This window comes from Baudoinia panamericana, assembly GCF_000338955.1.
Source record: "Baudoinia panamericana UAMH 10762 unplaced genomic scaffold BAUCOscaffold_10, whole genome shotgun sequence".
Lineage (NCBI taxonomy): Eukaryota > Fungi > Ascomycota > Dothideomycetes > Mycosphaerellales > Teratosphaeriaceae > Baudoinia > Baudoinia panamericana.
Window position 1 is genome coordinate 590,532 of NW_006911266.1, and position 20,757 is coordinate 611,288.

Consider the following 20,757-nt stretch of genomic DNA (forward strand, 5'->3'; position numbering starts at 1 on the left):
GTTAGCACGTCCGCTTGCCGATTGCAGAACCAAACTATGTTCTCAGAGACGGCGCGGTTACTCGAGCAAGCATTGACGGATCCTACTGAGGTAGTGAACGAGTGCTGGAGAGGGCAGAAAGGCAGGGCGCCATTATTCAGTGACATGGTGCGAATCATACAAAGTCAGCTACCTTCCCACGCAAACTCGACGCAAGAAACTCCATATACTATACGCTCGCCAACCTAGGTGAGTCGCTCCTGCCAAGGCCATCCGTCTTTCCTGAGCCTTTGGGGTAGTGGAACGCAACAGCATCCCAACAGCGGTCAGCTATTGTCAAGCGAGCTTGATGCTTCACTTTATAAGCCCACCTTCATTGGTCCTCTTCGCTCCACTCGTCACCTGCATCCGAGTCAGTGGAATCTTCTTCTCCGTCCTTACCTCCGAACACCGGTCCGTCAATTGGCTCGGTGCTCAATACGTCCAGGATCTCATCCCCTCAATGACCAAGATCAGCCATCACTTCGGCTTGGGGCAGGCTCAGAAGCCACCACCGAAGAAGTTGCCATTTCCCTGCAAACACCGAGTCTTGCGTGGGAAGTTCTGCATCGGGCGCCAGTCCGTGCTGCTGCTCCAGGTTCCTCTTCGCATGCTCGTGATACTGCAGGTAAGTATCAAGCAATACGACACTGTCGGTCAGTTCGTCAAGCTCGGCATCTGCATGCAGGAGCAGAACTTTGACGGCATCGAGCGCGAGCTTGTCGGCATGAGCGGCGATTCTCAAGCGGCGCCTCGAGCTTTCACGCAACTCCCGAAGCTGCCGCAGTTTCTTGATGACTTCCGGAACGTCGTTGATGCAGGTAAAGTCCCGTGCGCATATCCGGTCGACGTCCATGGTGTAGCCAGCATGGAGTTCCCTGACGAAGAGAGGCAGGCTGTGATAGATCAGGCCCAAAGCGAGATATTCCGCCTCAACTTGGGCAAGACACTTACTGAACTGAGTATGGCGATTCTGAAGACGGTTGAGCTCGGGCACCTCGGAGGGGCCTGTAGGTCCGGAAGTTCCTGGGAGCATCTTGTAGGATATCGTGCTGTTTCTTCTCCAACTTGTACTGTGCGGGTGGTAATTGTGTCGAACCGGATGCTATAATTCTGAAGCATAAGAAGAACAAGCAGCAGCATATATAGGCCTACGAGCAAAGCATTGTCTGCCGGCTGCCGCAGTGCATTGTGCTCTTTGTGCTCTAGGAAAGGGTGCGGTGCGCTCAGGTGGTGCCTCACTTGACGGCCGCGCTGCTACTGCCTATCAGCTCGGCGTCATCTCACGCTTGGAGGAGCATGATGCACTGGTATATGGCGACTGGCTTGTGTGACTTTGCTCAGGCTACCTAAGTCCGACATCAGTCTAACCGACCATCTCGCCGCCGATGACGGACCAACTCATGACGCTCCCGTGCGCTTTCACTGCTTCCTCCAGCTCTGTCAGCATTCCACCCACCTGCTCCAAGAACATGGTCAGCCCCTCGAGAGTGCTGATTGCCAGCTCAGGCTCGACGCTGTTGAGTTCCGCTTATGCGCTTCGTAGCATGTCGGCAACTGCCTTGAGCACGATACCATGTACGCTCTGAGGAGACGATTCGAAAGCATAAACGCTAGTTCTGGTGTGAGTTGTACTGAGGCTGTGACTTTCCCGCACAACTGATGGTATACGCGAGAACCTTTCGGCCAAGGCTTGGTATTGCGCAACGTGCTCGTTCTGAAGGTTGCGGCAACTGTCCAGATCGGCGCGTATGTTTTCTCGCGTGGGTGGCGGCATGGCGGTAAGCACAGTGTCAGCGTATCCGATGGCCACGATTGCTGGGCTGGTTTCTGAGAAGGTATCTGCGGTGAGTGTGTAGTAAAGGAATGGGGCAAGAACAAAGGACAATGCCATTGACGAGAAGTTCACGTGAGGCAAAGTTCACCTCTGTCGGTAGACTTACGACAGAAACGCTTGTCAGCAGCCCTGAAAGTGTGATTGCCGAGATAGGAGACATTATGCTTGGTCGTGAATGCAGCGTTGTTGGCAGGGCACAATATGTCCACATTTCTCTCTAAGGCTAAGGGATAAGTGAAGAGCGTGGACAGTCGACGTGCACATGGCATTTGGAGCTCCAGACCAGCCTTCGCGAACGGTCCTCTAATACCTCACCATTGAGTGTGAAGTCTACAGCAAGTAGGTGGTGTCGCCAAGAAGGAAGTGAAGTTTGTGCTTAACCCGGCCGTCATGACCTGATGTCAGTCAAGGCCATGTGCGTGCGGGGGGCCAGCCGTATAGCGCAGTCACCATTGGCACCTTCAAGGGGTACGGTAGCGTACCAGCGAGGTCGAAAGGACAATCTTGTATCAAGTAGCGGCACCCGAACAGGAGGGAACAGCGTGAGTAATACCGCGGTTGAAGTTGATCGTTCCGTACGGAGCCGTTTCCGATTAGCTTGACATAGATTAGTCCGCGGTTGTTCCTTCCCGACTTGCGGGTTACGCAATGGTTGTCTAACACAAGGTCCACCAAGCTCCATTGTAAATGCAAAACGAAAAATCCACAGAACCCCGACAATCTGCTGGCAAGTTAGACCGCACATTAACCAGGTGTCGATGGCCGATCTTGTAATCGTAAGGCTACGTGAATGGTCATGCGAAAGCTGCTGTGCAGCTCCGGTAGCTGCGTGTGGTAAACGTGACCATGCATCCAGTCCATGGAGCGCTCCTGGGGGCCGCATAAGATTTACATAGCTGTAGACGCCGGAGCCGACTGAGTCCGCTGACAAACACTCGGCCTCATTGCCTATGGGATGATACGGTTCCGGAGGCGATGCTGACAACTCAACTCTCGCATGGCACTCCGAAGCGGAGAAGTATGTGTACCCGTCAGGCTACTGCATCCGCCGGCGGCTCGAACGGTGGCCATCGGCCGTGGAGCTCACAATCGGCCTTTCCCTTTCGCGGTCACGTTCCCGCTCTCGCTCCCGCTCACGGCCATGTCCATGGGTGGACTCCCTGGTGGGTGGCAAAATCCGCTCCGCTTGGCTCGTCGGAGACAGAATGGCTGAAGAGGCCGTATCAGTTCGTACTCCTTCATCAGGTCGTCAATAGTACTTACGTCGACCATATTGGTCATAGCCAGGTATCCCGTACGTGCTGCGTTCATTAGCAGTGCTCATACTATGATATGACCCGGCAATGCGAACCTTGGCTGAGGCGGGCCTGGCATAGGGTCCCGAGGATCACGCGCGGGTACAGAGACTGTGGTAGCGGCCGGGCTCGGGTAAGCGTACCTTGGATCAGCGTAGCCGGGCGGCTCATTGGGGTACCGGAGGTCTCTTGGGTCACGAAGATCTCTTGGGTCACGCGGATCCCGGCTTGAGGGTTGAGGCTGTCCATATGGGCCGCTTGGGAACTGTGGTGGCTCTGACCTACTAGGTATGCCTGGCGCAGGATTGTACGCAGCCGACACTGGCACGAAGAAGTCACCCTGTCTTACGTATCCCGGAGGTGCTCCGTCACTGGGCTGCGGTTGGTAGCTTGGAGCATACCGTGGCTCAGGTACATATCCGGAAGTTACTGCGGGCCGACCGTATGGCGCAGATATGGGATCCTGCGGCGGGTATACAGGTCTACTGTCCGAGGGATAGCTTGGCCTGTCCACTGGGTATGCTCGGCCATCGGGCTGGTATCCGCGGTCTGGCTGACCGTATCTCCTGTCGGATGCAGACACCGCCGGCGGGTCTATATCCATCCGATCGTTGTGCGCCCTGTCGATCGGCATTCTACTTGGCATCCGGTGGTCTCTGTCCCGCGAAGAAGGCGGCGCTCCATATGGGCCATCTACTGTGGGTGAGTCGCCGCTACGCCGGTCCGGCCTCGCACCAGCAACGGCTGCTTGATATGTCGACGACTGCACGTAATCTGTTAAGTCTCGGTCAGGTACTGTGATCCCTGATGAGTCGTGTATGACTGGACTGTTGCTACCTCTTCCGCCTAGCACGCGCTGTTCCTGCTTCCATCGCGCTGAATCCGCACGCAAGTCCGCTATCATTGCCTGACGCATCGTATTAGTACACGGCCTTGCTATAAGCAGATTGAAGCCTACAGTGGTCAGATTGCGGTACGCCTTGATCCAGTAGCCATGGACTCCCTGTCCGTGGTAAGCTTAGAATTCCTGGGCACGGTTGGGTACCCTTCCTATCCTACCTCATTCTCGCCGGTACCTAGACCTGGCCGAACAGTCGCATCGTTTCCTAGGTAGCGCTGGATGTCCGCGGAGATCACATGGCGGTCTATACCGTCTCCGGGTATGAACCACTGGCGGGCTATCTCACGCGCAGCCATGCTGCAAACTGTACAAATGTATAAAGGCGGCGCCAAACTCCTGTTCCAGAGAATAGACGATCAAAATCTCGCTCCTACCCAGGCTGGTTGGCTGGCCTTGTTTCGTACTCAGGGCTGCTCCGTCTGGCAGGCTCCAAGTGTACCTGTGGCAGGCAATCCGTGGTCTTCTCCGATATGGTTCGGGCTGGCGATCCAGACCGGAAGGCTCGAGCGATGGGACGCTCTGTGGGTGCAAAGCGAGTCTCCAAACCGACGAGAGATTCGCGCTACGTATAGTCGACGTTGGAGTAGGTGGAAAGAGAATGAACAAAGCGCTCTTGAAAGGCTGAGCCTGGCCGCTAGCGAGGGGCAGTCACACCCACAGAGCGCTCAGACTTCCAGGAAGACCTATGATTGGCTACCCAAGGGCCAGCAGAGTCAGAAAACCGGGGTCGGATTCGCCGTGGCGTTCTCTATGGTGAGTGTTGGTTAAGCGCTTTACAGCAGAGTCTCGAAAACCACGACGGAAAAGTACTTCCGCGAGCAGGGGATAATGCTCTGGACCGTGTGAGGAAAGAGAACTTCAAGTGGGAGAGGGAACGAAAGTGAAAACTTCGTCAGATCACGGTCGGATCAACGTGGCAGTCGACGAGGCCTTCTTGGGCTTATTGCTGCCCAATCGAAAGCCGCTACCGTTGGCCAAACGGGCCATCATCGTCTCAACACCACATGCATCCTGCTTGCTGCCTTGCCGCTCGCGACAACGACATCCATCGCTCTAATGACCGTCCTACCATGCTGCAAAAGCGTACACGTGTATTGCAGCACGGCATGCCGGCGCCAAAAGCAGGCTAAACATTATTGTGGTACGGCTTCTGTGCCTACTCGACTGCAGTAACACAGCATGCACTTGTTACGCAGCGACGAGCCTTCGTGTAAAGCTGCCATTTGTCACTAATTTAGCAGCACAGCACAAGTGGTAAGCCGGTCTCGCATTGCAGACCACAAATTGCAAGCAGATCCAGCGCTATCGGATGCTTAAGTATTGTTCTCGTTCCGCTTAAGTACGCCCCGTTGCATGAAAGACATTGACTGCTTTGACTCTGCGGCAGCGCTAATAGGCAAAGATCGTGTCGAATAGCATCGACGGTCCCGCGTGCGCTTAATCGCACATGTCAACCTGGCTACGTTGCATCATGTTGTTTTGGTGAACGAACTGCCAGCCAATACGGAGAGACATCTACTTCGCTAAAGCTTGGCTCCTCCATCAAGTACCCGGATTCGAAACTGCCATCTTGGAGCATGAATGTGCACTTCCTCACCCGTCTTGGTTTGCATCGCAATGGCCACCTCGTTCTTCGTTAGCTTCACTAGCCGCCCTCGATCTTGATGCGTCAAACCACCGCCATCAGTCGGGAAGAGCTCCACCATGGTATCAGCTTCGATCTTGAGCGGGTCGTCGGCGTCCACAAAGAGCTCTTTGTTGGAGAATTCGGCTGCAAGAATGAGTGGGACGCACCTTGCAGCGAGACTGGCTTAGGTGCTAGAGCTCTGGCGTCTCGCACAATGGCCACGAAGCGGCTACGCCAGCTGTAAACCTCAGGGTAGAGTGCTTCCGGGAGTTACTCTGCAGACGGCATCAAATCAGCTATGGTCCAGTCGAATGACCACAACCCTATCGACCAGTAAGCCTACGTCTCTGTATTGCTATGTCGGCATCGCGTACCCTCGAGGTCGGCTAAGCTGGGTTTACTGGTGCCAGCAACCCACTCTCTGCCATGTGCGAAGAGCGAGTCTGCGATACCCCAGCACTGGCAAAGGTTCACTAGGTCTTCTGGTCGTTGCCTGACAGCTTGCTGCATCGTCCAGTCGTCGGTATAGAAGCCTGCCCGATCCTTTACGAACCGCTGATTGCTCAATGCAGGATGAGTTGTAGGCATAGTCTGAACTGCTTTGTAGAATACCGACGCATCAATGCTGAATTTGTTGAGCAGCGCTGCTGTCCTTCCAAGCGCTGTATGATCATGCGGCTATCGATATAAACGTCGCGACTGACCGCCAAGCACGGACTTCGGCATTAGTTGACGCCCAATTCGTTCTGTTCCGGCCGTGGGAGCATCTGCAGCCGGCTGGATCTGCGCCCATCGTCAAATATCAGACGCTTCAACCTACGGCCTCACGTACACACTCTGCGTATGCAATATGGCGAAGTGCCAAGTACCAGCAACATCGTCTACCGTATGGTGACAGCGGATAGTGAAACAAAACGAGCCCGTCTGGGACGTCACCTTGCATACTGGGCGGAATGCTCGAGCCGCGACTGATCAGTGTCCAGGGATGTCGATGATACGCCGTTGTCTTCACACGAAGCACAATACACCGCGCAGCGGCGATGCGGCAGAGCCTCGGTCGAGCCCACTCTTATTGTTCACGGCCAGTAAACACAACCTGCAAGTACCTCTAGATGCGTCCAGTCTAAGCATGCTACAAGCGAGTAGCGGTTCAATACTTTTGCGATGCAGACACTTATAGGAGCTTGAAACGAGCCATTGACCTCTACCAACTTTACTCACGCAAGCCTCATTCCTCAATCAGAACGCCAAACGCCCAGCCAGCGGCCACTAACGTGACAACTTCGTTGCCTCCGTTCAGTGCTAATCCGCACTCACGAGTAACACTCGGCTCGCTTCTAGTACGAAGCATTTGCTCGCACCGGCTTCGACTTCTTAGAAGCGCCGACTTTCTTCAGCGCCTTCTTCTCGCGTCTTCGGACATAGAGAGGCTTAGCTGCAATAGCAGCCAGTAGCTCCTTTTCGTACGGCTGAGTCAGAACACGAGCTGCTTGTAGGTTTGCCTGGTTCTCGAGGTCAGTAACAAGTTTGGACAGGACGCTGACTCTGGTTTTCAACGCGGTGAGGTTGCGGTCGGCTTGGGAACTGCAGTAACGCAGGAAGGGGAGCCTGTCCGGACGATGGTGGAAGCCTTCGATGATGGAGCACAGCTTGTTGATGCTAGTCGTATCAAGGAATGCATCCACGGCTGCGTTGCGGTGCTCCGTTGTGGCAAGGACCAGGTTTGCGACGTTCGTCCCTGCCGTGGCTTCCACATCATCCAGACAAACGGACTTGATCGAGTCGAGTTTGGCGAGGGCCTGCTTTGTGTCAGTAAGGGCCGTGAAGTACAGATGCCTCATGTGCTCGGTATCGTACTCTGTGACTGGTTCAGCCGTAGCCTGCTCAATCCAGTACTCGCCACTGGTGCGCTTGCATTCGTCCACCAATCCGCAGACGCTATCTATGAAAACGAACGCCGTTGATTGCTCGTCGATCTCGTGGACCACCTCGACAAGCGAGTGGCCGCAGATGTGGACGGTGTGGACGGTGGTGAAGGCCATGGTGTTTCGATTAAAGTACCGGATGGAACAATGTCTAGGAATTGGTGAAAAGCCTTGGAAGACCAGAAAGGTTTGTCTGGTGTTGGTCGCCGGTTTATGAAGACTTGTTGCGAGATGCTGAGCAAGACTGTGGTCCTGCGGCGCCTTTCGCTGCTTTTATGTAGGCTTCCCATGCGATGGTCAGCATATTCACTGGTACAAACAACGGAAACAAAGTCCACATTATACCATTGTACGGAGGCTGACCTTTTTTGCAGAGAAAGGGTGCGACGAGTCTTTGTCGCCTTTCAACCATCGCTCTTTGTTGTTGTTCGACACGTTGCGGTCGCCAGGCAATGATGTCGTAATTTAAACTGTATAGGTAGAATACTGATGCGGACGTCGCTGCTGCTAAATACGGACCATTATGGGGCCATATATTGATTGGACTTGAAACCAACTACTCGGAGACGGTAAGTACTTACCCCAGCGGTTATGATGAGCGTATGTTCACTACCTGTCTTTTCACTGCGGACGACCGCAGGAGGGTAGAACATTTGAGACATTACTCCTCGAAACTGCTAGCATGTTTTTCATGCAATTGTACAACGTTCGACTGATCACTGCCGACACACTCAACCCATCATCTGAATCAGAAACTAGCGCGCACAGATCAGGTATTCCTCGTCACAGCAGAAACGGTGGGAAAGCGTGAAGGAGTATATCGGGCATTACAGCTTCATGTATATGAACTTCTATTTCCAAAGGAGCGTAATGAAGTCAAAGGCGATGCTCCGTGCTCGCTTTTGTGTTACCGTTGCTTTCTGAGCTTGGGGTTCAGTTCTTGAAGAACCTAGTCGCCTCCCGTTTAGCACGAGACGTCGATGGTCCAGTCTCGGTTCGCATCCCACAGGCCGAACGAAGGCGAGGCAGGCGAGTCCTGGTAGCAGTACTGCAAGAATGTTAGGGGAGCATTTAAAGAAAGTAGTATCGCAACTCACCCAGAACAAGTGGACAGATTCAATGGCGGAGCAACCAACACTCTTCCAGTAAGCCTGAGCATTGGCCTGAGAAGGCTGGGCAGCACCATAGTCTGGTCCAGAGACTGGCCAGCCGGTCTCGGTCACCCAGACCCACTTGCCAGGGCTGATGGCGTTGACCTGGTTACGGGTTGCATCCACGGATTGCCAGAAGGTGTCGTAGGCGCTGCTAATATCGCTGGATTGGAAGTACGCTGTTCTCAAGTCAATGATTGCTCGTTCACGGCAGCTAAGTCACACTCACGGTAACCGTCCATGCCAATGAAGTCAGAAGCGACGATAACATCTGTGTTGGCGTTGTCCACCCATGCGGTCCAGGTGTCGACGTGGCCGACCTCAGTGTAAACGCCCATGGCGTTGACCATGCCCCTAACATCGTAGATCTGCTGCGCGAGTGTACCAGCGTCGGTGTCGCCACGGTAGAGATCTTCCGACCCAACGGAGATAGCGAGAATCCAGTCGCTGCCATGGGCGTTGATGGCGTCAATCAGGGCCTGCTTCTCCGCCGCGTAATGACCCGCATCCTCTGTCCAAACGCCAACCAAGATCTGGGTACCAGTGTTCAAGGCTGCAGGGACAGCGTTGGCTAGGGTTCCGCAATCGCTGGTGGCGTAAAGGCGAACGCTCGTGAAGTATTGTGGTACGCTCTGAAGGTCGTTGAACGCCCGCTCCCAGTCATCCTGCGATTTGCAGCTGCCATCCGGGTTGTTTGCACCAACATTAACACCCTTCCAGTAAGCAGATGCGAGAGGAAGGGCGGCCGCAGCCAAGGTAGCGAAGGAGGAGAACTTCATCGTTGCAAGTAATATCCTATAAGAATAGCGAGTGACTGAAAGGATGAAAGCCTTAGAGGAGACGTCTGTACAGTAGGTTAAAAAAGGTCTGCAAGATCAAAAAGACAAACCTGCTCAGCTCTTCGAAAGTTCTGTGTGGAAATAGTTCACTATTTACGAACGGCCTATTGACGCATGCGGAGAAGGGATGCGTGGGGCGCAGGTCCCGGAAGAGCTGATTCGTGCGGTCGCCGCGGTGTGGCACCACTTGGCAGGGGTAAGTCGTCTGCTCCTCATGAATACGACGCTGGCTTGCGTCATGGGATCTGCTCCCGGCCTCCATGTTCCCATCTTAGACTCGTTGACAACGGAGGCGAGTCCGTACTTGATGAAGCGACTCCGTACCTGACCTCGTAATGAATACGAGCCGTACAGATCCTGCATGCTCTTTTGGAGGAGTGAAAGCCAAGCAAACGCAAGCTCCGTGTTGGCGCATATAGATCGTCAGGTACAGACGAAAATATGGTTTACGTAAGTTCGAAGGCGTGGCAAGGCGCTGCGTCCAGAACGTGACGTGGACGGCTCCACTAACGGTCCATCGCCAAGGCTGCTGAATACGTCCATCTCCCCCACGTTACAGTTCTATCAATCAATGTCCACGCATTCCAATCCATGCAATTTGGTTCTGATCATACAATGACAGACGGTTCTTAAGTCTCCCTCGTTGTGTAAGCTACCGCAACCTTCAAAGTGGCACCGGGTAACAGATCTGAAGCTGTTGCATGACGGTAGATTTTCAAAAAAAAAACAGTACTTGGAACCTCACTCTACCGCGCTGATGATCGGATCGCCGTAGAAAACTTCTCACTTGCCATAGCAGCTGTAATCACAAGTATGCACCGCCGACTCATCCATGATTGTACGATAGTTGTACTTCGCACAGTCCTCAAAGGTACCAATGTTGGGGGTTGTCTTTGAGCGCTCCAGACGGCCCTTGGAAGGACCATCCCCACCGATTCCGGCACGATGGATCATCCACTCGATATCATTCGCTTCCGTCAACAGGTAGTCATGAACGGCTTCGTTATCTTTATGCTGACCGTCATAGCTGCGAGCGACGATATTCCGAAACGCCCAGAGACTAACACCAAGAGAGCCTCTGTACGGCCTGCCTAGTGCTCCAGCTTGGTAGAGAAAGCGTTTGACCCCGTGCTTGCGCATTGAAGGGACGAGCTTCTTGACGAATGCTGTGCAGATCTTGGTGGTCTCTTGAGCTTCTCTGTCGCCGAGCATCGCGATAACGTAGTCGACTCCCTTGACGAGCCTGTCGGTGTCAACCTCGTCGTCGGTGATGGAGCCTTGCACTACTTCGAGGTTGCCACTTGGCTCGGTCGGGAGTTTGGAGGGTGTCCTGACAAGTGCACGAACGTATTGGCCATCTTGCAAGGCCAAGGTGATGAAATGCTTGCCGGTTCCACCTGTCCCTCCTAGCACCAGGAAGGTCTTTGACAGCTGCGTCATGTTCTCGCCTTGCGACGCTTTGTCGATTGAATAACGAGCTCGGCGTCACACGAATGCTGTTTAAGAAATGCGAGCAGCGTCAGCAATGGATCAACGTCCTGGTACAACAAATCTCTGACCACGTCACTCCGTCAGCTTCGCGATTATGGGAACGATATAGCTAAGTCTGATATCATCAGTAGAAGAGGCAGATGCGCTCCCTTTTATGCTCATGCTGCACGGTCCCGAATGATTAAGACCACCATGGCTCTGGTGGTTGCTAGTCCTCGTACAGGCGGTGACAACAAGTGACTTGCATGTAGTAATTGCGAGGGCAGGTAAGAGCAGCGATTCTGGTCAAACATGCGGATGAACATTGGCTAGATACGGTCGGAGTCCAACCCAATCTCGTATATACTGCGAACCGCGCACGGCCGAAACGATCGTGCGGACAGTCTCGGTGCCTCGCTTCGCCGAAGAGGTCATTGTGCAGTACCTCAGGTGCGGGCAACCATTATGCCGCGTAGAGCTTCACATGGAGGTGAGAGCGTGCGATGCTTGCAATAGTTCTTCCCTGCAAAAGCCGCTCGGGTTTGTTGCGTCGGAGAGTGCCGGCACGAAGAACTTGACTTCACGCCGCTCATTTTGCGTGTCCGCACAGCATGGCCTGTATTTCACTTTCTCCTCTTGGACTTCAGCTTCTCATGTCTCAGGTTAGGAATGTTCGCGTCTGAACACTGTTAGCAGGCTGTCGTTATACTAAGCAGGTGTCCTGCTAAAGGTTGCAGAACCGAGACTCTATGATCCAACAACCTTTACGCGCCACCTGGTCCGCCAGCTTCTACCACTACATTTTGATAAGTGGATCTAAAGTGTAGAGTCATGGCGAACTGAGCATCGCCGAATGTGCTCGTCAGTCACTAGAGCAGCGTGCTCCGGAACAGCACACTTCTGGAGAACAAGATGAATATTCCAGGGCGGAGACCTTCTCGAGGCGTGCGTCTACCGCAGCCTGCAGAAATGGTGGATACAGTGTAACATGGTACAGTGACATGTCATCCCTGGTGTATATTCACATATCGTTCTCAATTCACTTCGCAAAGCCAGGCAGGCACGCTAGTCTACCGTTGCAGCCGGTAACACCACTCAAACATCGCCAGTCTTCCGTATCCAATTTCTTCCAGTGTTTCATGCCGCAAGCAAATTTCACCTGCAGTCATACTTCCTCAACAATCCTGCTGATGTAGCATGCTGTGGTGTAATCGTGCCATTACACGCCGATCGTACAGCTCGATCGAACTCAACTCAGCGAAACACTTAGCATGGCGCCTCGGAAGGCTGCAGCTATGCAATCGACGCCAACGACCACACGCCGCAGCGTAAGGTTGGCGGAAAGCAAACAGACCGACAACACCGCTCATGCTTCCGCAATCTCCACCAACAATCGTGTGACGAAGCGCAAAGCTGCCAAAAAGCCCAAGCCGGAGAAGTATGACTGCACCACCTGCGGTCGCACCCTTGCATCATCTTCTTTCCCTAACCATCTTGCAACTGGAAAATGCGTGCATCTCATCAACACCTGCAAGCGGTGCACCAAGATCTGGATCGCCACTCAACTAGACACGGTGACCTACGACAAGCTTTCCAGTCCGGAATGTCCTGAGGTTCTGAGCAACAAAGACGTCAACCGCTTGGCGGCGAAGGATGTGCATGCGAAGTACGACAAGTTTGAGCGCGCCGGCATCGCAGTGACGAGTCCCGGTTGGCGTTGGTGCCTGAATCCGAAGTGCCGAGAGGGTCAAGTTCATCAGTCCTTGCTCGACTCTGGCCACAGGGCAGATGGTGAGGTTTAAATCATCGAGGTCATGAAGAACGGTAAGGAGGTCACAGGTGAGACTGCTGTTTCAAAACCCAAGAGCAATAAGAAGGGCAAAGCCAAGCCCGACGAAGACGACATCTGCACTTGCAAGGCATGCGGCACCAGAGCTTGCGTGCCGTGCGATCGGCCGTACCATGAGGGTGAGACTTGCGCTCAGTATCAAGGGCGCAAGGAGCGGCAAACGAAGATGGATGAGGAAGCAACCGAGAAGACCATCAAGGACGTCTGCAAGAAGTGCCCAAATCCGACGTGCGAGATGAATATCCAGCGCTCGTCCGGCTGTGACAAGATGACATGTAAGTGCCGAAAGAAATAGCGTTGGTTTCACTTGAGTTTGTGCTGACCAGCAGCTACAGGCACGCAATGCAGGACCGGCTTCTGCTGGGTCTGCCTTGCAACGTATTCCGCTACCGACCAAATCAACCACGGCAACAGATGTGTGTACGCTGCGCCGGGTGCTATCGATCCGCATGCGGCGTTCGCCTGGCCAGAGGACGGTGGAGCTGGGAACTGGGTTGGCCCGGTCAATGGGCTGCAGCACTTCCAGCAAGCGGCCGCTCAGTTTGTCGAGCATGCCCGGCAACTGCTCGGTGAGTAAAGACATCCAGTCCTTCTCGCGACAGGGTGTTTGTAATCACGAACGAGTGCGCAGGTCGAGTTGGTATGGCTTGGAGGTAGATTCATTGTGCGTATGAGCACTTAGTGGCAGTAGCAGGTGCCGCGACTTAGCGTTCGTGCCGGAGGATCCACGTGTTACATCCTGAACACTCCAAACTTCGTTTCCTTCTGCTCCACACTTCCACCCATCGCTGCTTGTAAACCCATGCCGAGCACCCTCCTCGTATGCTCGGGAGGAATCACTCCATCATCCCACAGCCTAGCTGTCGCAAACAGCACATCGCTCTCCCGCTCGATCCTCGCCTTCAATCCTTCATCCACCTTCCTACCTACCGCTTTCATAACCGCTTCCAGCTGCTCTGGGCCCATCACGCTCGTCTTCGCTGTCGGCCAGCTCCAAAGAAAGCGCGGACTGTAAGCACGCCCGCACATGCCGTAGTTACCAGCCCCCGCCGAACTGCCGATCAGTACAGTAAATTTGGGCACCTCCGCACAAGCCACTGCTGTGACCAGCTTGGCGCCGTTCTTGGCTATGCCGCCCTTTTCCGCGTCCTGGCCCACCATGAATCCAGAGATATTTTGGAGGAAGATGAGCGGGACGTTGCGCTGACAGCAGAGCTGGATGAAGTGCGCACCTTTGAGGCTGGACTCGGAGAAGAGGATACCGTTGTTGGCGATGATGCCGACAGGGTGGCCATAAATGGTCGCGAAACCTGTAATCAGGGTGCTGCCGTAAAGTGGCTTGAATTCGGAGAACAGACTGCCGTCGACTATGCGTGCGATTACATCATGCATTGGAATTGTTGTTTTGAGGTTAGTGCCCACGATGCCGGCAAGCTCAGCAAGGTCGTGGATTGGTTCGGTCCAGCCTTTTCTTCGAGACGCGCTGTCTGATGTCGGGTAGTTGAGGTTGGAGATGCACCTTCGGGCGAGGACCAGGGCATGAGTGTCATCGACAGCAAGATAGTCTGTCACGCCAGATACTTCCGAGTGCAGCTTGCCGCCTCCAAGCTCCTCGGCGGTGACCTCTTCACCTGTAGCTGCTTTGACGAGTGGCGGTCCGGCAAGGAAGACGGTGCCTTGTTCCTGCACAATGATGCTTTCGTCGCTCATGCTGGGCACGTAAGCACCGCCTGCAGTACAAGGTCCCATCACAACGCTGATCTGCGGGATGCCCTGCGAGCTCATTCGGGCTTGGTTGTAGAAGATCCGGCCGAAGTGATCTCGATCGGGAAAGACATCCGCTTGATGAGGCAGATTGGCACCACCGGAGTCGACGAGATATATGCATGGCAGGCGATTCTGGAGCGCAATTTCTTGCGCTCGCAAATGCTTGCGGACAGTCATAGGATAGTATGTCCCGCCTTTGACACTCTGGGCTGGTCAGCAAAGCGTCGCGGGATAGGCAAGCTTTACATACGTGCTATCGTTGGCAACAATCATGCACATTACACCCTCTACCGCTCCGATCCCAGTTACCATGCCGGCGGCGGGAATATCTTCCTCGTACACGTTGTGACCGGCCAACGCACTGAGTTCAAGAAAACTGCTGCCTGCATCTATCAATGCTGTGACTCGGTCTCGGACCAGCATCTTGCGCCTCTCAATGTGTTTCTGCCTTGCCTTCTCAGGCCCGCCTTTCGCTGCTTCGGCGTGAAGTTGAGCCAGCTTGGCCGTAAGATCTCCCATTGCCTCGGCATTTTGCTGGTATATCGTGCTGCTCTTGTCGACAGCGGTGGGGATTATCGACAGTTGGGCGGCGTGGTCGCGTGCTGTGAAAGTTGCAACCCTGCGGCGGCATTGCCGGAGATGCTGTGCCGTGTTGATCTTCCGGCGTGGCAGATGGTACACGCTGCGCAGTAGCGGACGAGACATTGCACTGACGGCCATATCAGCCTACATGGTGATGGTGGACGGCGTAGGTCCTGGGAGGAACAACGACCGATCGACATCCACGCTTCTTGAGCCGAGGCTAAGCGGGCGTGTGGGGATCTCCGCGTGGGGAAGGCACAGCGTCTACTTCGAACGGTTCCCTCCTCCCATATAGCATCCCGAGCGGACGAGGGACAGTAGGCAATATGGCGGCTCTGCGAGTCCGAGCAGCACTACTTCGCTCCGCCGTCACTCGTCCAGCTCGCGCATCTCGATCTGTCTTCTTCGCCGTCCAAAGCCGGCATGCATCGACGCAGAAGCACCCGAAGGGCTTCCGCCCACCCTCGCCGGACGAGCTGGAAGAATTGCGCGAACGCACAATCGAATTTGCGCGCCGAGAGATCACCTACGAAGTCGCGCAGTCGACTGACCACCAGAACGAGTTCCCTCACGAGATGTGGAAGAAGCTAGGCTCAGCCGGCTTGCTAGGTGTGACGGCTGATGAAGACTATGGCGGTCTATCAATGGGCTACCAAGCGCATTGCGTCATATTGGAGGAGCTGAGTCGGGCCAGCGGCAGCATAGGCTTGAGCTACGCCGCACATTCTCAGTTATGCGTGAATCAGATCATGCTTAATGGGAACGACGACCAGAAAGCCAAGTATCTGCCAGGCCTAGTATCAGGTGATACAATAGGTGCGCTAGCTATGTCGGAGCATGAGGCCGGTTCGGATGTGCTTAGCATGCGAATGACGGCCACGAAGAAGGACGGCGGATACGTCTTGAATGGCACCAAGATGTGGATCACGAACGGGCCCGATGCGCATGTTATCGTTGTATATGCGAAGACGGATCCCGAAAAGGGACGAAAAGGCATGACAGCGTTCCTTGTAGAGACATCTACCCCTGGCTTTAGCGTAGCCCGTAAGCTAGACAAGCTCGGCATGAGAGGCTCAAACACGGGCGAGCTCTCCTTCGACAATGTCTTCGTACCGGCCGAGAATATCTTGGGGCATGTAGATGGTGGTGTACGAGTGCTCATGGAAGGTCTGGATCTGGAGAGACTGGTCTTGTCAGCCGGACCACTTGGCTTGATGAAAGCTGCTTTAGACGTCACAATACCGTACGTGCACGAGCGAAAGCAGTTTGGTGCTCCTTTAGCGACGACGCAGTTCATTCAAGGTAAGCTTGCGGATATGTACACGAAGTACCGCGCCTGCTCCGCCTTCACGTACTCCGTTGCCCGAGCGATCGATGAGAGCTACCAAGACCCGCAGATCAAGACCCAAGATTGTGCGGGAGCGATCTTGTATGCTGCTGAGCGGGCAACCGAATGCGGCATGGACGCTATCCAGTGTCTGGGCGGTATGGGGTACATGAACGAGATGGCCGCCGGCAGGATTATGCGTGATGCGAAGCTGTATGAGATCGGAGCTGGGACAAGCGAGATCCGGCGGATGGTGATCGGGAGGGCCTTCAACCGAGAACATGGGCTCAGATGAGAGCGCGCAATCAGTATGTGGAAGCAAACGAAGGCTTTCTCTCAGAGGCACCCTTGCAATATCTAGGCAACAGCATTGCAGAGCTGAGCGTGGTGCTCGCGCCGAACTTTGTCGCTCTGAGGAAGCAGCATCCATTAGGTCTAGAACTGGCAGCCGCCTGGGACAGCCCCTTGGCGAGGTCCGTACGATTGATCGAGTCAGTTTGGCGGCAGCACTCAGCCTGCGTAAGAGGCGTTGCACGAGCGGGAAACACGATGCCGTACTATTTGGCGAAACGAACGAGGAAGAAGTCCGCAGTTGTTCAGAGCACGTGAGCCGGACCACGTGAGCCGGACCACGTGAGCCGGACCACGTGAGCCGGACCACGTGAGCCATATATGACGCTATTTGAAAGGGAAGCTACGACCGGTCGCACCTAACCTCATCCACCGAGGCAACTCGTGCCCAAATGCGTTGCGATTCATTGCGCCCAGGTCCGATAGACGGAATGCATATGCCAGCACTCAAACGCCGTTTCGCCGCCTATTCGACTCAGACTGCGCATGGCGGCCATGGCGTAATTGACACCATCACGACTCCAGCTCGAATTTCGCCTTTTTACGCTTGCCTGCCGAGCCCGCCGGCCCCTTGTAGCTCTTGACTTGGATCTCGCCAATAGAACTTGCAAGCATACTGATAAGATCATGGGCCAGCTTTGGCACATCGACCAACGTCTCCGCGAAAGCTGCACTGTCCATGCACATTGCAATGTTCGCCGTATAGCTTTTGACGATCGCTGCTCGGAGCTCGAACGCAGTAACTTCGTGGGCAACGTAGACGTGCGTGGCGATCTGGTCGATGTAGCTTGGGTATCCCACCCCGGCCGTGAAGACCTCAAGGAGCATAGGGAAGTCGTTGGCTATGCGTGAGTAGATGGCGGGCATCATATACTTCTATGCCATCGCGTAGAGATCGACAATCTCCGTGACCCTTTTGGCTCCTTCATCGGTGCAGGTCACTTCACTGACATCGTAGCCGTTATGACCCTAGAGGACCAAGATCATCTTGTACGTGGCTTGAAGGTTGCAATCGTCTTTTAACTCGATCTTGGTCGCCCCAGCTTCCTGTCAACGGTTAGAGTCAGGTCCACCCACCCGTAACGTTGTACATGCTCACACAGAAGTCGCCTGCAAGAGCACGACGGAACCATTCGCTCCCTTTCACCAGCACGATCCTGTGCGCTGGCAGCTGATGGCCACAGTAGAGTATAATGATGTCGGCGAATCTCGAGGAGGCGAAGTCACTGCGGAAGCCGCTCATGTCAAGGTGAGTGTCTGTATTGAAAGGCATCATGGCCGCCATGCTGACTGCAAACGCGATGCTTGGCGTAGAGTTCAGTGACTGACTTGAGAAGACTGTAGAGTGAGACTCGCTTGGCAACAAAGAGAACCCAACCTGCTGGTCACCTGATCGGTCACGAGCTGGCAAGCTCATGCCTTCCTTTCTCGGAGCTCACCTGACGGTGATGCTATGCAGCACGTGTACGCCTCCTTAGCAGGTATATTTTTGCTTATGCTCAATGGCAAGTGCGACTGATTTGCATCCAGACGTTGATACGAGGTCAGCCGAAAGTGGACTTTACGGCTTGTACAAAGTATTGAGCGTTCCGCAGCAACTCTCCAGTGTCGAAAACCTCGCTCCCTGAATCGATTCTCCAGTTGGGTAAGACACTGAACTCAGCCGGGTTCACTGATCTGTAGTGCATTACACGCTCTCCTTCTTTGGCGTTGCAGCTTTCGCTGCGGCGCCCTCGCTAGTTTCGTCCTGGCCCGGGTTTGCCATCTCGTACTCGAGAATCTTGATGAATTGGTAGAAGCCAACGGCTGCGATAGCACCAGCGGCTGGCCCAACCCCTAGATCACTGTCAGTGCTACCGAGTGAGAGGGAAGCTTCAAAGCGTACAGTATATCCAATGCTCCTTGTCAAAGTGGCCTGTAACTACGCATGGTCCGAACGAGCGTGCTGGGTTGAGCGAGCCTGTAGCTTCATCAGTGCCGGTACGTGATGCAGCCCATCTTGCTAACATACCGCCAGTGTAATAAACACCGACCAACTCTGCCACGAACAGAGCAAGCCCAATTCCGACCGGCGCCATGAATGTTGCCTTGTGCTTCTCCTTTGCCAGCATGAATATCGTGAAAACAAGCTCCGCGGTCAGTATCGCCTCAATGAAAACGCCACGTACGAGCGACGTTGACGCCGACAGCGTCGTTCGCACGTTGAAGGATGTTGGGAACAGAGTCTTCACAATGAAGGAAGAAAATATAGCACCAGCTATCTGCGCAGCGAGCAAAAGGAAACCGCGGACGAGGCTGACGCTACGGACCATGAGCATGGCCAATGTGACAGCCTAACCACGTCAGCGACAGTGTCTTCCCATATATTTGCGAACATACCGGATTAAACAGCCCGCCAGAGATGCGAAAGAAGATCCAGACATTCACCATCAGGCTGAAGCCGAAGGAGATACCGACGTACAAAAGCACAATTGGACTGAAGCCATTAGACTGGTTCGTAGTTGATTTGGTAGCATCTGAGCTGCCGATGTTGGCCACCTGCGTGCCTGCAAAAGCAAAGAAGAGGAACATTGTAGTCCCAACGAACTCGCCCAATGTGGCGACGAAGTCTGTCTTCCATCAGCGCGTTGTAGTTAGTGAAGAAGAGGAGGATGAACGTACGGTTCTTCAGCGAGCTGTTCATCCACATTGTCAAAGGAAGCCTGAGCATCTCCTCCGGTGGCGGTGAGTCCCTGTTCTGTACTTCTGTCTTGCCTTTCCGTGGCGGCTCGTGGTCATCGTCATCCTCGTCAGAGGCTTCTTCCCACTGTGGCTGTTGACGTGGTAGTCTATGCGGCGGAGGCGGGCCTCGAGACGACGGCGGCTCTCTGACAGAGTTTCCACGTCTGTTCCGCTGTCTATACCACGTGTCGTCACCATAGTAGTCATGTCTAGCCGGCCCACCATAATCGTAGGACATGCGGCCGTACGGTCTTCGCTCATCGCGCTCATCCCAGGCATACTCGGTAGGGGGTGGACCCCAGCGCATCATCTGTCTTGACGGATGGCGTGGTGGTGGTGGCTCCTCTTGTGGGTCGTAGTCAAGTCGTGCTGCATAGGATTCACGCGCGGCTGGAGAGTTCACCTTGGGTTCCAAAGGGTGTGGCGCTGATCTGAGCAGCCCTTTGCCGCTATCATTCGACGGCCTCATGGCATCCTCGCTTTTGCGTTGGCTTTCAGGTCCGAAGGATGAAGGTACTGCTTGGTGTTGCGACATTTCGAGTGCAAGTGCTCACTCGAATCGGTACCTTCAAAGCTGGCTTTTGGGACGAAAGCCAGGTACGATATTGATGAAAGAGAAAGGTGACGGCCACAAAATCAAGGTGTCTTGCACACGACGATGTAGATATCAACATTTGGGAGTGCCAACATACTTGACAGTCTCACCTTCAAATCTTAGGCGCTCACTGCAATCTTCTGGAGCGGTAAGTGCTGTCAGCGCGTGCTTCCATTCCCGCCAGCAGCATGTCGCCGATCTCTGCAACGCAAGCAGAGACGACCATTGTTGCTGGGTGTACCATGTATAAGGTAACCCCGTCAAGCTGCAAGAGGTGCATAATCAAGGCATAGCCTGGCATTCGGAAGCTGTCGCTTGCTGTTGGGCCAGTAGGAGGCTTGTGCCAGGATCCGAGCTCTCGCAGCGCTAACAGTGCTGTCGTTTCATCGCTCTTCGCAAAAAGCGCAATGACGACGCACCACAGCCATGCACTGGTATTTCAAGTGATGAGGCTAACACGCAGGATGTTGGTGATGCAGTCGAATTAGTGGACCGCACGGTC

At 54.4% G+C, this 20,757-nt stretch overlaps 12 protein-coding genes across 12 annotated transcripts; 3 read left to right on the plus strand and 9 right to left on the minus strand.

The window, feature by feature from the left end:
• The first annotated feature begins 44 nt into the window (after positions 1-44).
• BAUCODRAFT_217283 (uncharacterized protein) lies at positions 45-1,339 on the plus strand. The gene has a single exon (XM_007680782.1). The coding sequence runs from the start codon at positions 329-331 to the stop codon at positions 1,127-1,129; it is 801 nt and encodes a 266-aa protein (XP_007678972.1). The 5' UTR covers positions 45-328; the 3' UTR covers positions 1,130-1,339.
• BAUCODRAFT_217282 (uncharacterized protein) lies at positions 1,340-2,401 on the minus strand. Its single transcript, XM_007680783.1, has one exon. The coding sequence runs from the start codon at positions 1,910-1,912 to the stop codon at positions 1,550-1,552; it is 363 nt and encodes a 120-aa protein (XP_007678973.1). The 5' UTR covers positions 1,913-2,401; the 3' UTR covers positions 1,340-1,549.
• On the minus strand, positions 2,402-4,647 carry BAUCODRAFT_217325 (uncharacterized protein). Its single transcript, XM_007680784.1, has 4 exons — positions 4,210-4,647; positions 3,294-4,153; positions 3,119-3,156; positions 2,402-3,064 (listed from the first exon to the last, which is right to left on the minus strand). Exons 1-4 carry the CDS (start codon positions 4,345-4,347, stop codon positions 2,892-2,894), a joined length of 1,209 nt encoding a protein of 402 aa, XP_007678974.1. The 5' UTR covers positions 4,348-4,647; the 3' UTR covers positions 2,402-2,891.
• Positions 4,648-5,574: 927 nt separating this feature from the next.
• BAUCODRAFT_124737 (uncharacterized protein) lies at positions 5,575-6,621 on the minus strand (the record flags this gene model as incomplete). Its single annotated transcript, XM_007680785.1, has 4 exons — positions 5,575-5,822; positions 5,846-5,938; positions 6,053-6,356; positions 6,499-6,621. 4 exons carry the CDS (start codon positions 6,619-6,621, stop codon positions 5,575-5,577), a joined length of 768 nt encoding a protein of 255 aa, XP_007678975.1.
• A 178-nt stretch (positions 6,622-6,799) lies between these two features.
• BAUCODRAFT_217383 (uncharacterized protein) lies at positions 6,800-7,939 on the minus strand. The gene has a single exon (XM_007680786.1). The coding sequence runs from the start codon at positions 7,718-7,720 to the stop codon at positions 7,016-7,018; it is 705 nt and encodes a 234-aa protein (XP_007678976.1). The 5' UTR covers positions 7,721-7,939; the 3' UTR covers positions 6,800-7,015.
• Positions 7,940-8,179: 240 nt separating this feature from the next.
• On the minus strand, positions 8,180-9,619 carry BAUCODRAFT_94024 (glycoside hydrolase family 17 protein). The gene is made up of 3 exons (XM_007680787.1): positions 8,984-9,619; positions 8,701-8,933; positions 8,180-8,651 (listed from the first exon to the last, which is right to left on the minus strand). Exons 1-3 carry the CDS (start codon positions 9,531-9,533, stop codon positions 8,568-8,570), a joined length of 867 nt encoding a protein of 288 aa, XP_007678977.1. The 5' UTR covers positions 9,534-9,619; the 3' UTR covers positions 8,180-8,567.
• A 757-nt stretch (positions 9,620-10,376) lies between these two features.
• On the minus strand, positions 10,377-11,033 carry BAUCODRAFT_75006 (uncharacterized protein; the record flags this gene model as incomplete). The annotated part of the gene is made up of 1 exon (XM_007680613.1): positions 10,377-11,033. The coding sequence occupies one exon, from the start codon at positions 11,031-11,033 to the stop codon at positions 10,377-10,379; it is 657 nt and encodes a 218-aa protein (XP_007678803.1).
• Positions 11,034-12,484: 1,451 nt separating this feature from the next.
• On the plus strand, positions 12,485-13,294 carry BAUCODRAFT_59544 (uncharacterized protein; the record flags this gene model as incomplete). Its single annotated transcript, XM_007680558.1, has 3 exons — positions 12,485-12,859; positions 12,929-13,187; positions 13,248-13,294. Coding segments are annotated over 3 exons (681 nt in total), but the record flags the coding sequence as incomplete, so codon positions are not given.
• BAUCODRAFT_217710 (uncharacterized protein) lies at positions 13,255-15,441 on the minus strand. The gene is made up of 2 exons (XM_007680788.1): positions 14,930-15,441; positions 13,255-14,881 (listed from the first exon to the last, which is right to left on the minus strand). The coding sequence occupies exons 1-2, from the start codon at positions 15,397-15,399 to the stop codon at positions 13,645-13,647; spliced, it is 1,707 nt and encodes a 568-aa protein (XP_007678978.1). The 5' UTR covers positions 15,400-15,441; the 3' UTR covers positions 13,255-13,644.
• Position 15,442: 1 nt separating this feature from the next.
• Positions 15,443-17,168, plus strand: BAUCODRAFT_217911 (uncharacterized protein). Its single transcript, XM_007680789.1, has one exon. The coding sequence runs from the start codon at positions 15,588-15,590 to the stop codon at positions 16,881-16,883; it is 1,296 nt and encodes a 431-aa protein (XP_007678979.1). The 5' UTR covers positions 15,443-15,587; the 3' UTR covers positions 16,884-17,168.
• Positions 17,169-17,747: 579 nt separating this feature from the next.
• On the minus strand, positions 17,748-18,491 carry BAUCODRAFT_217599 (uncharacterized protein). The gene is made up of 2 exons (XM_007680790.1): positions 18,039-18,491; positions 17,748-17,986 (listed from the first exon to the last, which is right to left on the minus strand). The coding sequence occupies exons 1-2, from the start codon at positions 18,354-18,356 to the stop codon at positions 17,909-17,911; spliced, it is 396 nt and encodes a 131-aa protein (XP_007678980.1). The 5' UTR covers positions 18,357-18,491; the 3' UTR covers positions 17,748-17,908.
• BAUCODRAFT_217650 (uncharacterized protein) lies at positions 18,492-20,547 on the minus strand. Its single transcript, XM_007680791.1, has 5 exons — positions 19,601-20,547; positions 19,319-19,548; positions 18,951-19,272; positions 18,825-18,899; positions 18,492-18,775 (listed from the first exon to the last, which is right to left on the minus strand). Exons 1-5 carry the CDS (start codon positions 20,193-20,195, stop codon positions 18,627-18,629), a joined length of 1,371 nt encoding a protein of 456 aa, XP_007678981.1. The 5' UTR covers positions 20,196-20,547; the 3' UTR covers positions 18,492-18,626.
• Positions 20,548-20,757: the final 210 nt, after the last annotated feature.

Bases quoted from the DNA above. Each gene is read 5' to 3' on its own strand.
- BAUCODRAFT_217283 (XM_007680782.1), top strand. From the start codon at position 329: ATGCTTCACTTTATAAGCCCACCTTCATTGGTCCTCTTCGCTCCACTC.
- BAUCODRAFT_217282 (XM_007680783.1), bottom strand. From the start codon at position 1,912: ATGGCATTGTCCTTTGTTCTTGCCCCATTCCTTTACTACACACTCACC.
- BAUCODRAFT_217325 (XM_007680784.1), bottom strand. From the start codon at position 4,347: ATGGCTGCGCGTGAGATAGCCCGCCAGTGGTTCATACCCGGAGACGGT. The intron at 4,154-4,209 runs GTAGGATAGGAA...TACCACGGACAG, and splicing joins TAGGTACCGGCGAGAATGAG to GGAGTCCATGGCTACTGGAT. The intron at 3,065-3,118 runs GTAAGTACTATT...CGGCCTCTTCAG, and splicing joins CTATGACCAATATGGTCGAC to CCATTCTGTCTCCGACGAGC.
- BAUCODRAFT_217383 (XM_007680786.1), bottom strand. From the start codon at position 7,720: ATGGCCTTCACCACCGTCCACACCGTCCACATCTGCGGCCACTCGCTT.
- BAUCODRAFT_94024 (XM_007680787.1), bottom strand. From the start codon at position 9,533: ATGAAGTTCTCCTCCTTCGCTACCTTGGCTGCGGCCGCCCTTCCTCTC. The intron at 8,934-8,983 runs GTGAGTGTGACT...ACTTGAGAACAG, and splicing joins CATTGGCATGGACGGTTACC to CGTACTTCCAATCCAGCGAT. The intron at 8,652-8,700 runs GTGAGTTGCGAT...ACATTCTTGCAG, and splicing joins AATCTGTCCACTTGTTCTGG to TACTGCTACCAGGACTCGCC.
- BAUCODRAFT_217710 (XM_007680788.1), bottom strand. From the start codon at position 15,399: ATGGCCGTCAGTGCAATGTCTCGTCCGCTACTGCGCAGCGTGTACCAT. The intron at 14,882-14,929 runs GTATGTAAAGCT...ACCAGCCCAGAG, and splicing joins ATTGTTGCCAACGATAGCAC to TGTCAAAGGCGGGACATACT.
- BAUCODRAFT_217911 (XM_007680789.1), top strand. From the start codon at position 15,588: ATGGCGGCTCTGCGAGTCCGAGCAGCACTACTTCGCTCCGCCGTCACT.
- BAUCODRAFT_217599 (XM_007680790.1), bottom strand. From the start codon at position 18,356: ATGAGCTTGCCAGCTCGTGACCGATCAGGTGACCAGCAGGTTGGGTTC. The intron at 17,987-18,038 runs GTGAGCATGTAC...AACCGTTGACAG, and splicing joins CTCTTGCAGGCGACTTCTGT to GAAGCTGGGGCGACCAAGAT.
- BAUCODRAFT_217650 (XM_007680791.1), bottom strand. From the start codon at position 20,195: ATGTCGCAACACCAAGCAGTACCTTCATCCTTCGGACCTGAAAGCCAA. The intron at 19,273-19,318 runs GTATGTTCGCAA...TGACGTGGTTAG, and splicing joins CTGGCGGGCTGTTTAATCCG to GCTGTCACATTGGCCATGCT. The intron at 18,776-18,824 runs GTACGCTTTGAA...ACAGTGATCTAG, and splicing joins CAAGGAGCATTGGATATACT to GGGTTGGGCCAGCCGCTGGT.